The 14,193-nt window shown below is 42.0% G+C and overlaps 1 protein-coding gene across 3 annotated transcripts in view; it reads left to right on the top strand.

The window, feature by feature from the left end:
• RTTN (rotatin) overlaps positions 1–14,193 on the top strand; it is a 172,622-nt gene that overhangs the window by 58,794 nt on the left and 99,635 nt on the right. For all 3 annotated transcript variants that reach the window (XR_014778421.1, XM_084778023.1, XM_084778024.1), the window contains 3 exons: positions 6,877–7,065; positions 7,786–8,025; positions 11,824–11,968. Coding sequence is in view for 2 of the 3 variants with exons in the window: in XM_084778023.1 (XP_084634149.1) it covers positions 6,877–7,065; positions 7,786–8,025; positions 11,824–11,968 (574 nt within the window). In the remaining variant the exon portion in view is untranslated. The remainder of the gene's footprint in view (positions 1–6,876; positions 7,066–7,785; positions 8,026–11,823; positions 11,969–14,193) is intronic.

The following is a 14,193-nucleotide window of genomic DNA, read 5'->3' as shown; positions in this document are numbered from 1 at the left end:
GCGTTTCATTTCAATCTCCTGAAATGTTATAGGAAAGCTGAAAGAACTGCAGTGTGTGTCCGTGCTCCCTACATTGTTAGCAGTTGTTCACAGGCTGTTTCTTTCTCCAGATATAATCTCTATTATCAACCATTTGAAAATAAGCTTTAAAATAATTTTTCACTTTTCGTTATTATTATTATTATTATTATTATTATTATTATTATTATTATTATCATCTCATTTACATCCCAATTGTTATCCCCTCTCTCTTATATTCCAGTTCCTGCTCTCCCTCCCTCTTCTGCCTTACTCCCCTCCCCTAGGCCTCTGATGGGGGCCCCGTCCTACCCCACCATTTGGTCACAGTCTATCAGGTCTCTTCAGGGTAGCCTGCATCTCCTTCCTCTGCCACCAAGGGGCAGTGATCAAATCGCAGGCACCAGAGTCCATGTCAGAGGCCATCCTCTCTCTCCCCCTCCCCACACACATGGAGCATGAGCTGTCCATCAGCTACATCTGAACAGGGGGTCTAGTTCCCTGCATGCATTGTCCTTAGTTTGTGCATCAGTTTGTGCAGGGCCCCTATCCAGACCCACTGGTCTTGGTGGTCTCCTTCTGGAGCTCCTGGCCCCTCCAGGTCCTTCCATCTCACTCCCCTTCCGTACAACTCTCAGTCTCCTCCCAAGGTCCAGCTGTAAGTCCCAGTGTCTGTCCTGAACTCCCGCTGGGTGCCGTTTCTCAGAGGACATCTATGTTGGGCTAATATCCACTTATAAGGGAGTATGTACCTGTCGATGCCGCCCCCGACCAGCAGGAAAGACACCAACACCGGGAACTCTTCTTGCCACAGTTTTATTCAGGATCCTGTACTTCCAGAGTGACCCCGGGAAAAGCTCCCACAGAACTTTTATAGTGTGCCTGGTCCTATCAGAGACTGCCACGTTGTCGCTCTTGGTTGGTGCGTTCAGATCACACCACTTCACGCTATGCCTTGTTCGGATCACGCCATCTCACGCCATGCCTTCAGGCATGCGCATAAGGGGCTTACTCACTGCGCATGCGCATAAGGTTTACTCACTGCGCATGCGCATAAGGTTTACTCACTGCGCATGCGCAAAAAGGGGCGCATTGTGCCGGGGAAGCAGCAGGGGGCGCTGCTATCTGTGGCTCTCCACAGTTCCCCCTTATTCATTACATTTTGAGCAAGTGGCACAGAGAATGCCTGGTAGGTTGTCCCCCCTGCACTGGAGAAATAGGCTGACAAGATGGTTGAACATTGGCCATATAGCCCATCCACAATTTCTTCTTCTTCAACATCTTCTTCTTCTCCTCCCTCTCTTTATTAGAAAAGGAGGTAGATGGATCCATCATATACAGGTGAGCTTGGGTCCCTGAAGGGAGCGGGCATTAACCAGAGGGGGGCAGCATTGACTTGATCCTCCTGGGGCCACATTGGCCTGTCAAGATGTCTTTTTGAGGAGGAGAGGGGGGTCCTGATCTGCTGTCTGTGGGCATCCCCAACATACAGCAAACAAGACAGTTTCCGACATCAACCTCTATGCAATCAGGTTTACTTCTCGGGGGACTCAGAGTCAGACAATTGGGTCCTCCCCCTGCGGTACCTCGTCCTACACCCCTTGCAGGTGCCCATGCCTTACGGCAGGCAATATCTGAGTATATGCCATTCTCACCATGCCAAGGAAGGGGAAACGGAAGCACATTAGTGTCATGGCCTTGGTCTGCCAAGTGCATGGGGGATCTATACCCGTCACTGACTACTACTTCTCTATCATGCCAAGCCACATTTGAGGAGATTGCCCAGCCTCCAGTGCAGCAAATGCTTGCATCATAGAGGCCTGCGTGCGATGTTGGTGGGCGTGCATCCTGCATATGCACCAGAGTGCTAGGTAACTGACAAGGACCAGACACACTGTCAAAGCTCTTATTCCTGCCCATTCCTGCCTATGAGAGAAGGCGTTTTGGGACCACTGCGACAGCCCAGAGACCATGGAGACGTCAGTTCATGTAGAATTGATGTGCACTAGGGAGAGACGCAGTTCCTGCAGGGGACTATCCAGGCTTCTGCTCCAGTTATCTGCAAGATACTGGGAGAGACTGCTAGACAAGTTAATAATCTGAAAACATAAGCTTGCCTTAAGGGGAAAGCCCATATTTTCTGTATCAGGTGCAATCTCTTTTGTTAACAAAACATTGGTGGTGAAGATTCTTGGGAAATTTGTGGTTGTATGTTTTGGAAAACCCGACAAGATTCTCCACCTATACTCAGGCTGTGTCATGGAGCCCGGAATGTTTCCCACCATTATATTAATAGCTCGCAAGTCATGTAATAATCTCCATTTGCCTGATTTCTTTTTTATAACAAAGATGGGTGTATTCCATGGTGAAACTGAGGCCTGTAAATGACCTAGTTCCAGCTGTTCCTTAACCAACTCATGAGTGGCTTGCAATTTTACTGAGGGCAGGGGCCACTGGGGAACCCATACAGGTTCCTCAGTTTTCCATGTAATGGGAATTGTATCCTCAGTGGCCCCTAGGAAAAACCCAGACCCTTACGGTCAAGCTTTGAAATGCCGGCAATAGGATCTGGACGTCCCCGCAATTTTTTTCCAAGTCCTTTTCCTCCAATATATCCCGTATTATTCATCATCTCCTGGGACTGTCTGCTGTAGGACTCCTGATTAGTGATCTTATATCCTATTGCATTCAATAAATCTCTTCCCCACAAGGTTATGGGGACTTCTAATACATATGGTTGGAAAACTCCTCCATGTCCCCATCTTTCCAATTTAGCATTCTGACACTAATATTTGGGGTTTTCTCGAAACCCAGCCCTCTGAGTAAGTGACTAGAGGTTTGAACAGGCCATCCGGGGGACCAATCACCTTTAGCAATTATGCTGATGTCGGCTCCAGAATCCATAAGGCCGGTGATTGTTTTTCCTTCTGTTAAAAGTTTTAGAGTGGGGCGATTTTGTAAATTCATAGCCACATAAACCGAAGCTCCTGAGGATCCAAATCCCTTCTCTCCACGTGTTTGATCTTTTGCAGGGAATAAATTATGACAGCTAGGAAGAATGAGCAACTGCGCTAGACGGTCACCGGGTGAAATTGCGCTCACCCCACAAGGAGATGAGATCATAATTTTTACAATGCCTGTATAATCTGAATCAATTACACCGGGATGAATAATAATGCTTGCAATGTAGTAGAACTACGGCCAATTAGTAGTCCCACTGTGTCTTTTGGTAGAGGGCCAGTGAAATCAGTGGCTACCAACTGAGGCCCCATTTGTGGGGTCAGTACGAGTCTGGTGGTGGAACAGAGGTCGAGGCCTGCACTCCCTCTAGTAGCTCTCCGGGGCGTTGCCATTCTATGGGAGAACGCAGACTCGGCCACTGTTCCGGAGCCCTGGTCTCCTCCATTGCCCCATATATTTGAGGGCCCTGAGGACGAGGGCCCCGTGTCCCGTTTTTTGGCCGTGCTCCCCTAAATCCTGCTGCTAGTGGCTGACCATTAATGTCTTTTACTGACCGGCATTCATTAGCCCAATGATTTCCTTTCCTGCATTTGGGACAGAGGCCAGGTGTACGTGGAGGAGGATTTTGACTAGTCTGATTAATCCCCCTGGGACACTGGCGTCTGAAATGTCCTTCTTTGCCGCACTTGAAGCAATTTTGAGGACCAGTAATTCCCTTTCTATTCCTTCCCTGGGCTGCCTGCATCACGGCTGCAGCCAATCCTGTATTTGATAATGGTCCTCCTATCTCTCTGCAAATCTTTAACCACACATCTAAAGATTTATGTTTGTATGGATTTATAGCTTGTCTACACTCCTTGGTACATTGCTCAAAAATAAGTTGTTTTATCAAAGGCACTGCAGTATCTGGGTTGCTGAAGATCTTGCCAGCGGCATCAACTAATCTGGCCACAAAGTCGGCAAATATTTCATTGCCTCCTTGAATAATTTTTGTGAGATTTCCAGATACTTCTCCTCTTTAGGAAGGGCTTTCCATGCCCTTGTGCCAATAAAATTAATGTGCTCAAAAACTTGCACCGGATATCCTGTCTGTTGGTTAGCGAAATGTCCCTGCCCCATAAGCATATCCTGGTCCCATGCCGGTTGTCTGTTAGCTGCATTGGCAGTTGCCTGCTCAGCTGAGAACTCAATGTAATAAGCTTTCCAATCTAAATAGGCGCCAGGTGAAAGGCAGGCTCGTGCTAAATTTTGCCAATCTGAGCGTGTCATGCAATATCTCCCTAGGGATTCCAACTGCGCCATAACAAAGGCTGCAGTCGTGCCATAAGCATGAATAGACTCAGCCAGTCTTTGGACAATTTTAAAATCCAAGGGTTCATGATAACGATTCCCTTGTGCATTCTGAAAAACTGGGTAACAATGAGGGGCATTTTGCAACTGAAATTGCCTCCATACTTCAGGACAGGTGGACCTACCTCCCCCTGGTATATGGGGCGGGGGTCTTATTCCGCCTGGAGATTTAGGTGGCTCTAGTTCAGGAGCTGACGGCTGCGTTATCTTGATCCCCTTCTTTTTTGGTATAATAATGCTATCTAGCTGTTCAGCCAACTCCTCTAATTCTTCATTCTCGGGGCCAGAATCGTCCCCTTCAAACCGTTCCTCTTTCACTTTCCCCAAAATATAATTCCCCATTTTGTCCGAGTCCCGGAACTTTATTGTCTCAAAGCCTGAGAACTTAACAGTTATGTCCCACTGACCGGGAACTTACCAGCTAGCTGCCCTGGCTGCCGCAAGTTCTGAGATTCCCCGTATGGGCCACCAAAATGTCGATGCTGCTCCTGTCCAGCAGGAAAGACACCAACACCGGGAACTCTTCTTGCCGAAGTTTATTCAGTATCCTGGACTACCAGAGTGACCCCAGGAAAAGCTCCCACAGAACCTTTATAGGGTGCCTGGTCCTATCAGAGACTGCCACGTTGTCACTCCTGGTTGGTGCGTTCGGATCACGCCACCTCACGCTATGCCTTGTTCGAATCACGCCACCTCACGCCATGCCTTCAGGCATGCGCATAAAGGGTTTGCTCACTGCGCATGCGCATAAGGTTTACTCACTGCACATGCGCAAAAAGGGGCGCACTGCGCATGTGCAAAAGGGGCGCATTGTGCTGGGGAAGCAGCAGGGGGCGCTGCTATCTGTCACTTTCCACATGTACCATGCATGTCTTTCTGGGTCTGGGCTACCTGACTCAGGATGATCTTTTCTATCCTGAGTTCCATCTATTTGTCTGTAAATCTCAAGGTTTCCTTGTTTTAAATAGCTGAATAGTTTTTCACTGTATAAATGTAGCACAGTTTCTTTATCCATTCTTTGGTTGAGAGACATCTAGGTTATTTCAAGATTCTGGCTATTATGAGTAAAGCTGCTATGAACATAGTTGAGCATAGTCCTTGTTGTGTGGTGGAGCATCTTTCAGGTATATGCCCAAGAGTGGTATAGCTGATTTTGAGGTAGCACTATTCCCAATTTTTTTGAGAAAGTGCCAGATTGACTTCCGCAGTGGTTGCACAAGTTTGCACTCCCACCAGCAATGGAGGAGTGCTCCTCTTTCTCCACATCCTCGCCAGCATGTGCTGTCACCTGAGTTTTTGATCCTTGCGATTCTGATAGGTGTAAGGTGGAATCCCAGAGTCGATTTGACTTGCATTTCCGTGATGACTAAGAATGTTGAACATTTCTTTAAGTGTTTCTTGGCTTTTTGATATTCCTCTGTTGAGAATTCTCTGTTTAGCTCTGTACCCATTTTTTAATTGGGTTATTTGGTTTGGTGGTGTATAATTTCTTGAGTTCTTTATTTATTTTGGATATTAGCCCTTTGTTGGAAGTAGAGTTGGTGAACATCCTTTCCCAGTCTGTAGGCCGTTGTTTTGTTCTGTTGACAGTGTCCTTTGCCTTACAGAAGCTTCTCAGTTTCATGAGGTCCCATTTATTAATTGTTGATCTTAGAGCCTGAGCTATTGCCATTCTGCTCAGGAAGTTGTCTCCTGTGCCAGTGAGTTCAAGGCTCTTCCCCACTTTTTCTTCTAACAGATTTAGTGTGTATGGTTTTATGTTGAACTCTTTAATCCACTTGGAGTTTAGTTTTGTGCATGTTAATAAATATGGATCTATTTGCATTTTTCTACATGTAGACATAGAGTTAGTCCAGCACTATTTGTTGAAGATGCTATCCTTAGTCTTGGACAAGAATTTGATTACTGAACTATAGCCCTAGCCTGTTGGATTATGTTGCATTATTAAAATTATAATCAATATTTGTAGCATATTAGGTGTGAAATACTGTAAACACTGTAAAATTAACTTGGGTTTATTTAAGAGACATAAGTATTGAATTTCTCCTTGTATCTAGAAATACTTATGGAATGTTGAGTTTATCAATCACTGTGTTCTTAAGGGAAAACAGTATGTTGAGCTCAGCCTCTTAGTAACTATGATCATAGACAATTCTGTAGCACCCTGAGAGCCTCATGTTGTCCACCACTGAGGTCCGACACAGCAGCACCTCATGTAAATGGAGAAGCGGTGGTTTCAAACTGTCAGGAAGTCTGCATTCACGTTTTAGCCAAGCACCTTTAATGCTTAATTTACTGTAGTCATGCTCCTGACTTCAAGGAACAGTGCTATCTGCAACAATCCTAATATATAGAATGTAGCCATACTTAGGAAAGAGTAATATAGTATTTTGGAATGTGGATGAGATGACAGAATAATTAAATATTATGTAAAATGTGATAAATTTAACATTGCTAAATAAGAAAGTCACAAAACTAGCTGTCACTTCTAGTTCATTATTTGAGTCCTACTTGAAGTTTATAACTATGTAAATTCACTTTCTTTAGGTATCATCTACCAGTTCATGTGGTTGGCCACCATGCTGTGAGTCCCTACTCAATAGTTTTGCCATTATCTGCTGAGTGTTTGGCCCTGAGGCCTGTGTCGGACATGCTGAGAATAGCTTGGAACCTAGCGTGGTATCATGGGAGTGATAATCTATTAAAAGAAATGACCTCTGAAACTAAAATTCAAGAGTAAGTTGTTATATTAAGATAAAAATTATCACAGATTAAATTATGTGGAATTAATTAGGCTTCACTTGTCTAGGTTAAAAGCTTTTTTACTTGATATTACCAACTGAGTCTAACTTAAGATTATATTTTCACTTTATTTCAGGTCTGTGCCTATTAAAAATTATGTAAAGCCTTTTAACTAGAAAGGATTGTATTTTATGCAGAAACTATGTAGTATAAATATATATTCATCTCATTCAGTTAATCATGCCTTGGAAAAGAGCTATGGCATGAGAATAAAATTCAATAATTTTACCTGAGAATGTTCTTAACTTTTGGATGTCTTAATTGTCTCGAGTGAGTAATACTATATAGTGTTTCATTGATAAGGAAAAAGTCAGTATCCACAGTTGAAATGTTATTGTAAAATATAACATCTATGAATTTATATATTAGTATTCCTTTAGCTATAAGTTAACCTTTATTGAAAAGCAAATAAAGACAAAACAATTGCCCCCCCCCCCACGCCCCGCCCGAGACAGTGTCTCTCTGTATAGCCACAGCTATCCTGGACAAGCTTTGTGGACTAGGCTGGCCTTGAACTCACAGCAATCCACCTGCCTCTGTCTCCCAGAGCACTGGCATTATGCTCATACATCACCATGTCCGACTCAAAAAACAGAATTTTTGAGAGAGGCTTATGATAGAAATAAATGTGGGTTTATGTTCTTTTATGCTCAGGTTTTTAGGTACACTGCAGCTGTCCACAGAAGATACCCTCACACTGAGGATAACGTACACCGTGAGTGGTCTGCAGGACTGCCTGCACTCCATCACCCAGGCTGGGGGCCACAGGGATGTGAGGGCTGCCATTTCCAGGATGAGTTTTTATCTTTTGAATGACAAGCTGTCTTTGAAGTATGACATCGGTCCATGTGGGGCTACCTTACAGTCCTTGGCTTGGCATACTGTGCTGAACAGGTGAGTGTGAAATTTAGATTGCCAGTTTGAAAGACTTGTTTAGGATTATCTTCAGATCTCCTACAAATACATAGTCTTCTGCCTATTTGTACAGTTGCTGTTATGAAAGATATGCTTTAAATAGAAAGAATATTTAAATATAAGAATATAAGAATATTTAAATTGAAATAGAAAGGAGAGTCTGTTATTTGTGATGAATAATAACAAAAGAGAAAACTTCACCTTGGTCCTGGCATTCCTGAAGGACCATAAGCAGGTACCTCAAGGATGAAGCCTTCTGACATTAGTAGATCGATAAATAGGCTATGACTTCCGCTGGCTGGTTATGTTGCCTAAGTTTTCTTCTCAAATAATTGATTTAATTTTTCTTTCTGCTAGATGTTCATAAAGTTAATGGCCATGTGGCTATCTTTTGGTAGTTACTTGAAAGATTTTAGCTTGTAAGTTTCAAGTGTTGAACTGGCAGCAGATGGCTACATTTGAAACAAGATGGAGAAGCCCAACCTGCAAGCAGTTTTTCAGTTTATTTTTCATATGAGTAGTGTAAATGTATCACTTTCTGAACAGGCACAGCATATAACTTGTAAATTTCAAGTTCTCTACTTCATTGTTAAGGGATGTGAGAATAACTAATCATCTCCAATGATAAGTTGAACCAGCTTGTGAGATGACATTGTGGAAGAGCTGATGGCTTGATAATATGCAGTATAATTTTATATATTGTTAACATATGAATTAGATTATATGAAAAGTAAAGGTATCCAACATGAAAATGGTCACTTTTTAGTTGTTTTCCATTCTCCTGTTGTCTGTGCTCTTGTGGTTATTTATGATGGATGTTTTATGGAAGAACTGTTGTATTGTGTGCTACTGGCATGATTTTTCCCCGCCCCCCTACTACACTGTAACTTGCAATAGGCCACAGTGGGGATGTTATATTGTGTAAGTTGGTGAGGCCAGCAGCTTAGTCCGCTGTGTTACCAGGCTACCCCTTTTATGCATACCAACTAAAGCAAGTGAAAACTTTGCAGTTTCAATAACTTTGATATATTCTATTTGTAAAAAAAAAACAGTAAAAGCTATTAATCTATCTTGACTTCATTATACACATAGGATTTCTTTTGCACGTTAAAACTATAATGCTGTGCCAAACTGAAGCAAAGGCTCTCTGATAGGTTTGTATCAATAGAGCCTCGAGGGTAGTTCAAATTGTGTATTAGTGGTAGCTGTATGTGAGTGTCACATTTCTTAGGATGGTATTTTCCCCATACATGGACAGTATCATATGCGTATGTTCCATAGCTATGCATCTGCTACATCTAATATACTGTGGATTGAAAATAATAATAATAAAAAAAGATTGGATGGTCAGATGGTTCAATGGTTAAGAGAGTTGCTTCTCTTGCATTGACCTTAGCTTATTTCCCAGCGTTGGGTGGCTCACAATTACCTATAATTTCAGTTTCTGGAGATTGTATTCCCTTATCAGTCCTCTTTGGGCTCTTGTACACACGTGGTGCACATACATACACACATATAAACAGTTCTCCCAAAAGGAAGCATCTTGATGAGAAGATGGTTTTCCATGTCACTGTTTCCTAAACAATACGGTGTAAGAACTGTATTCATGATATTTACACTGTACTGCATAGTCAGAGCAATGCAGGAGGATATGCACAGGTCATGTGTAAGCACTATGCCATGCTACACAAAGGACTTGGGCATCTGCAGAGGTTGGTGTTAGGAGCCTAATTAGTGCAAATTGGATGGGTGTCAGGCTGTAGAGATTATTTTGTCTAGCCGTGTGAATCCCTTTCTATGTTTCCCTGTTCAGCAGCCATGCACCTTTGGTGTGAGGACCTTTTTTAAACAACGACTGATCCATTTTTTGTACTTTGACCATAAGTTCTTGTTTTGAACTGTTACTTTGTAATTATAGCTGCTTGTGTGTCCTTTAAACTTACTCAGAATTAATTCTAACTATATTTGCATGTGATATCTCCCCAGTTATTTAAATATAACTATAATTTCTTCTCAGACTTTTCTTCCTACTGTTCTCAATGTTCTTTAGGCTTATTTGTTCATACTTTCTTTGTCACTGTGATGTGATGACTTTTAAAAGGGAAGTAGTAGTGTGGAATGGACTAGGCAAAGAAAAAGGAACACTGTCCTTTTTCCTAGTGCATTTAGCAAACAGTTACTTACCTACTAGGTACTAGGCCCTTCAAGGAAATTTAATAGTAAGCCAAACAAATAGCTCCTCTGTTCTCTTGGAATTTATGGTGTAGCAGCGAATAGTTTTACTAGTTGTAGGACTTCTCCTCGGGAAGTGACTGGTGGGAGACGGGAAGGGAGGGTGTCTATGCCCAGCGGAGGACTAGTGATCCAGGGGAAGAAGTTTAAGTCAAAGCACAATAGAGGTTCGTAGACAGGAAGGGAAAAGATGCCAGGCAAAGAGACAGAGGCCTCCAGTTAGAAAAGAGTGTCTTTGAGCAACAGAAAGAAAGAAGTTACACATGGGCTTAAAGGATATGGGAGCCGAGAAAGAATGAGGCTACAGAGATGATATTTTATGGGTCTGCTGGCTATTAGGGAAAATTTCTTGACATTTTTTGACCTTGACATTTTATTTTGTTAGAATCATCTCTTCATTCTGTCTTAAAAAATAATTTTCTAATCTGTATTCCTTTAAAACAAGACTTGGTGTCTTCTCAATTCACATTTCACAAAGTGGAGGCTTTAATGGAAAGGTGTCCTGTTGTTCTCATCCTGGCCCAGCACGCCTCTCATGATGGCTTGTGTTAGCATTTGTGTTCCAGCACTTAGTAGCCATATGACCATGAAAAAAACTTACCTAATCATATCTTGGCCTGAATATTTTCATTTCAAAAATGGAGGTATCTAGTTTTAGAAACAAGTTTTTAAAACTGGCAAAAGGCCGGTGTATAGTGGATGCAGTTCCTGTTGCTCTGTCAACATTCTGATAAAGCTCCTTGGGGTGTTTTTAAATAAGCCATTTCCAATGCTGTTGCATCTCATCTTTTTTCCTGATTGCTTTTAAAGCTCCCCCCCCCCGAAATGTCCTTTATAAACAATCTTTAGCTCTCTTATACCAGTGTTTTTTTTTAAAGAATCTTAGAAAGTTGCTTTGACTTCTGTGATTCTTTCTAAGCCTCCTATAGCCTACTGCAGCTCCCACCCCCCTCTCTCCCTCTCCCTCTCCCTCTCCCCTTCTCCCCTTCTCCCCTTCCCTCCCTCTCCCTCCATTTTCCCCTCCCTCCCTCTCCCCTTTGCCTTTGCCTTTGCCACCCTGATTTTCCTAATTGGTTAGACTTGGATTTGGAATCGTAATTCTTATTAGTGAAGACTGACACTGCCAGATTGAAAATGCACAGACAGAGGGAATGTTTTGGGCCCGGCATCCCCTTTGGCACTTTTCCTGAGCTTGCTATTTTTATTTTTGATAGTCCTGGGTGAATCTAGAGCTCTGTACCTGGGAGGCAAGTGTTTTACCATTGAGCCACACCGCCAGTTGACTTTACACTTACCTTTTTCTCTTGATGACTTACTTGTCACTTCATTTTCTTTTGTTTTTAATTTCATCACAAATTTTCTCCACAATGGCTGAAGTTATGAGAGGCAAATGCCCGTTTCCTTCACCTGTGCATCTCACAGCATCTAGAGGCTTATCATATAAAATAGGGTGCTTTTGTTGACTGTACATATTTAATGAGCAGTGATGATGTGTGCATTTTAAAGAGCTAGAAATCATGATTACTGTCTTTTTCTAAAATATAGGTTTTTACAAGTACTTCCTGCTTGCACTGAAGATGAGAAACTGCTAATAGATATCATTCATTTTTTGAATAAGTTAATAAAGGAACAGAGAAAAAGCCCATCAATAGAACTTTTAAACTGGATTCTAGAGTTACTTCTTAGGCATGTAAGTATATTAAAAGAACTCAAATTTTTGGTTTGGGAGGAAATTTATTTGGAAATATCACTTACATTGGAAAGGATAATGCTTACATTGCATGTGCTAAGTAAAACAATTGTTACTGTGTAGTGAATGCTCCTTGCAGTGGCCTTCCTGATATGATCGACGCTGTTTATTTAGTGGACATTTTGTAGAATAAATGAGATCCTGAATCTTGGTGTTTAATTGATTCAGTTTTGTTGGTGAGCTTTTTGCTCTATTTTAATATTTATTTATGTTAGTGGATTTAAAATTTTTTATGTATTTTGAAATTTTTCATACAATATATTTATTATCATATTTTATCCTCCCAATACTACTATCAGATCTTTCCACACCTCTTCTTTCTGTCTCTTAAAAAACACTAAAATACAAACAAAACACCAAAACCCACATGGAGTCCTATTTGTGTTGTCCACCGTTCCTGGGCATGGGGAATACCCTGGGGTGTGGTTGACATACCTGGTGTCTTGCCATTAAAAAACTGCTTTCCCTTCTCCCAGCAGCTAACAATTGCAGGTGTTTCTGGATAGGGGTGGGACTTTGTGCCCACTTCTCCTTGCTGCTGGCTTTTGACTGTATTGAACTTGTACAGGTCTTGTGCACGCTGTCACAGTCTTTTTGGCTCATATGTATATCAGCCCTATTGTCTAGAAAAATTGTTTTCCTGAAGTCTTCTACCACTTCTGGCTTTTGAACTTTCTGTCTTCTCTAATATATAGATCCTTGAGCCTTGAGGGAGGGGTATGATACAACATCCCAGTTAGAGTTGTGTGCTCCAAAGTCTTTTACTTTCTGTGCATTGTCCAGTTGTGGGTCTTGATGTTCATTATCATCTACTGTAAGACGTTTCTCTAATGAGAGCTGAGTGATAAACTGATCTGTGGGTATAGCAGTATGCCATGAGGAATAATTTTATTGCTTTGTGCATTTATCACTAGTTAATGACTAGTCAATATTCTATTCCTGTGAAGAGACACTGTGACCCCATCAGCTCTTACAGAGGAAATCATTTAATTGGGGCTTCCTTTCAGTTTCAGAGGTTTAGTCTATGGCAGCATGTGGGCAGACATCATGATGCACAGGAAGTAGCTGAGAGAGTTCTGACACCTTGGCGCCCACCTCCAGTGACGCACTTCCTACAACAGGCCACACCTCCAGTGACGCACTTCCTACAACAGGCCACACCTCCTAATTCTTCCCAAGGAGTTCACTCCCTGATCACTAAGCATTCAAACAAATGAGTCTGTGGGGTCCATTCTTATTCAAACCACCAAAGTCATGCAGCCTGACTAAGAAGTGGAAGAGAACTGAATGAGTGGCACTCAGTCTTTACTGCCGAGTTGCTGGGGATTTGCCTGTCCAGTCTTTACTATCAAGTCTTATATTTAGCTGAGTGTTTCTAAGAAACTTACTAAGAGCACTAAAGGCTAACTAACAGGTGGTGCTCAAGGGTTTGTTCATCTATGTATTTATGTCTATGAACTCAGTAAACATAAACCTTTTCAAAAATAAGTAGGTACACAGGAATTAGAAAGGAAGGTCTGACCTGTTATAGAAGATGGTAAACCTTATAAATAAGGCAAACATATCTATTGTGTTTTGACATATTTGCAAAGTTTATAAGAATACCAAGTTCTGTATCTTGAAACTTGAAAACTCTGATTGACAGGGATGTTTGTATACTACTTAGTGTTTATGATCTTCTCCTTTCATGGAACTAGTGAAACCTGGCTGCTTTGCTCATAGCGAAATGCAGCATCTGTCCTTATACTGCCCATGAACATTTATTAACTCAAAACCACACATAACTTTAATTTCATAATTTACTTAACAGTAATAAAATAGCCAATGTAAGGAAGTTCAAGGGTACATGTACAAATATATTTATAAACTAATTATATAGAATTGTTGCTATGCAATGTCGCAGTTGTGTGTGTGTGAGAGAGAGAGAGAGAAAGAGAGAGAGGGAGGGAGAGAGAGAGGTTAGTATTGCTGTGTACATAACTTACATTTAATGAAGTAGAGATGTTTATAAACTTGAGGCATTTTTTTTCATTTTCTATGAATTATTCCTTGATTTCTTGCTGATTCTACTCCATAATTGCCTGCCTGCCTCCCTCCCTCCCTCCCTCCCTCCCTCCCTCCCTCCTTCCCTCCCCATTCTCTCGCTCTCCCCCTCTCCTTTCCTT

Source organism: Acomys minous, assembly GCF_964271855.1.
Source record: "Acomys minous genome assembly, chromosome: 4".
Classification (NCBI taxonomy): Eukaryota; Metazoa; Chordata; class Mammalia; order Rodentia; family Muridae; genus Acomys; species Acomys minous.
The sequence above is the reverse complement of the archived record's forward strand: the minus strand, read 5'-3'. Positions and strand labels throughout refer to the sequence as shown.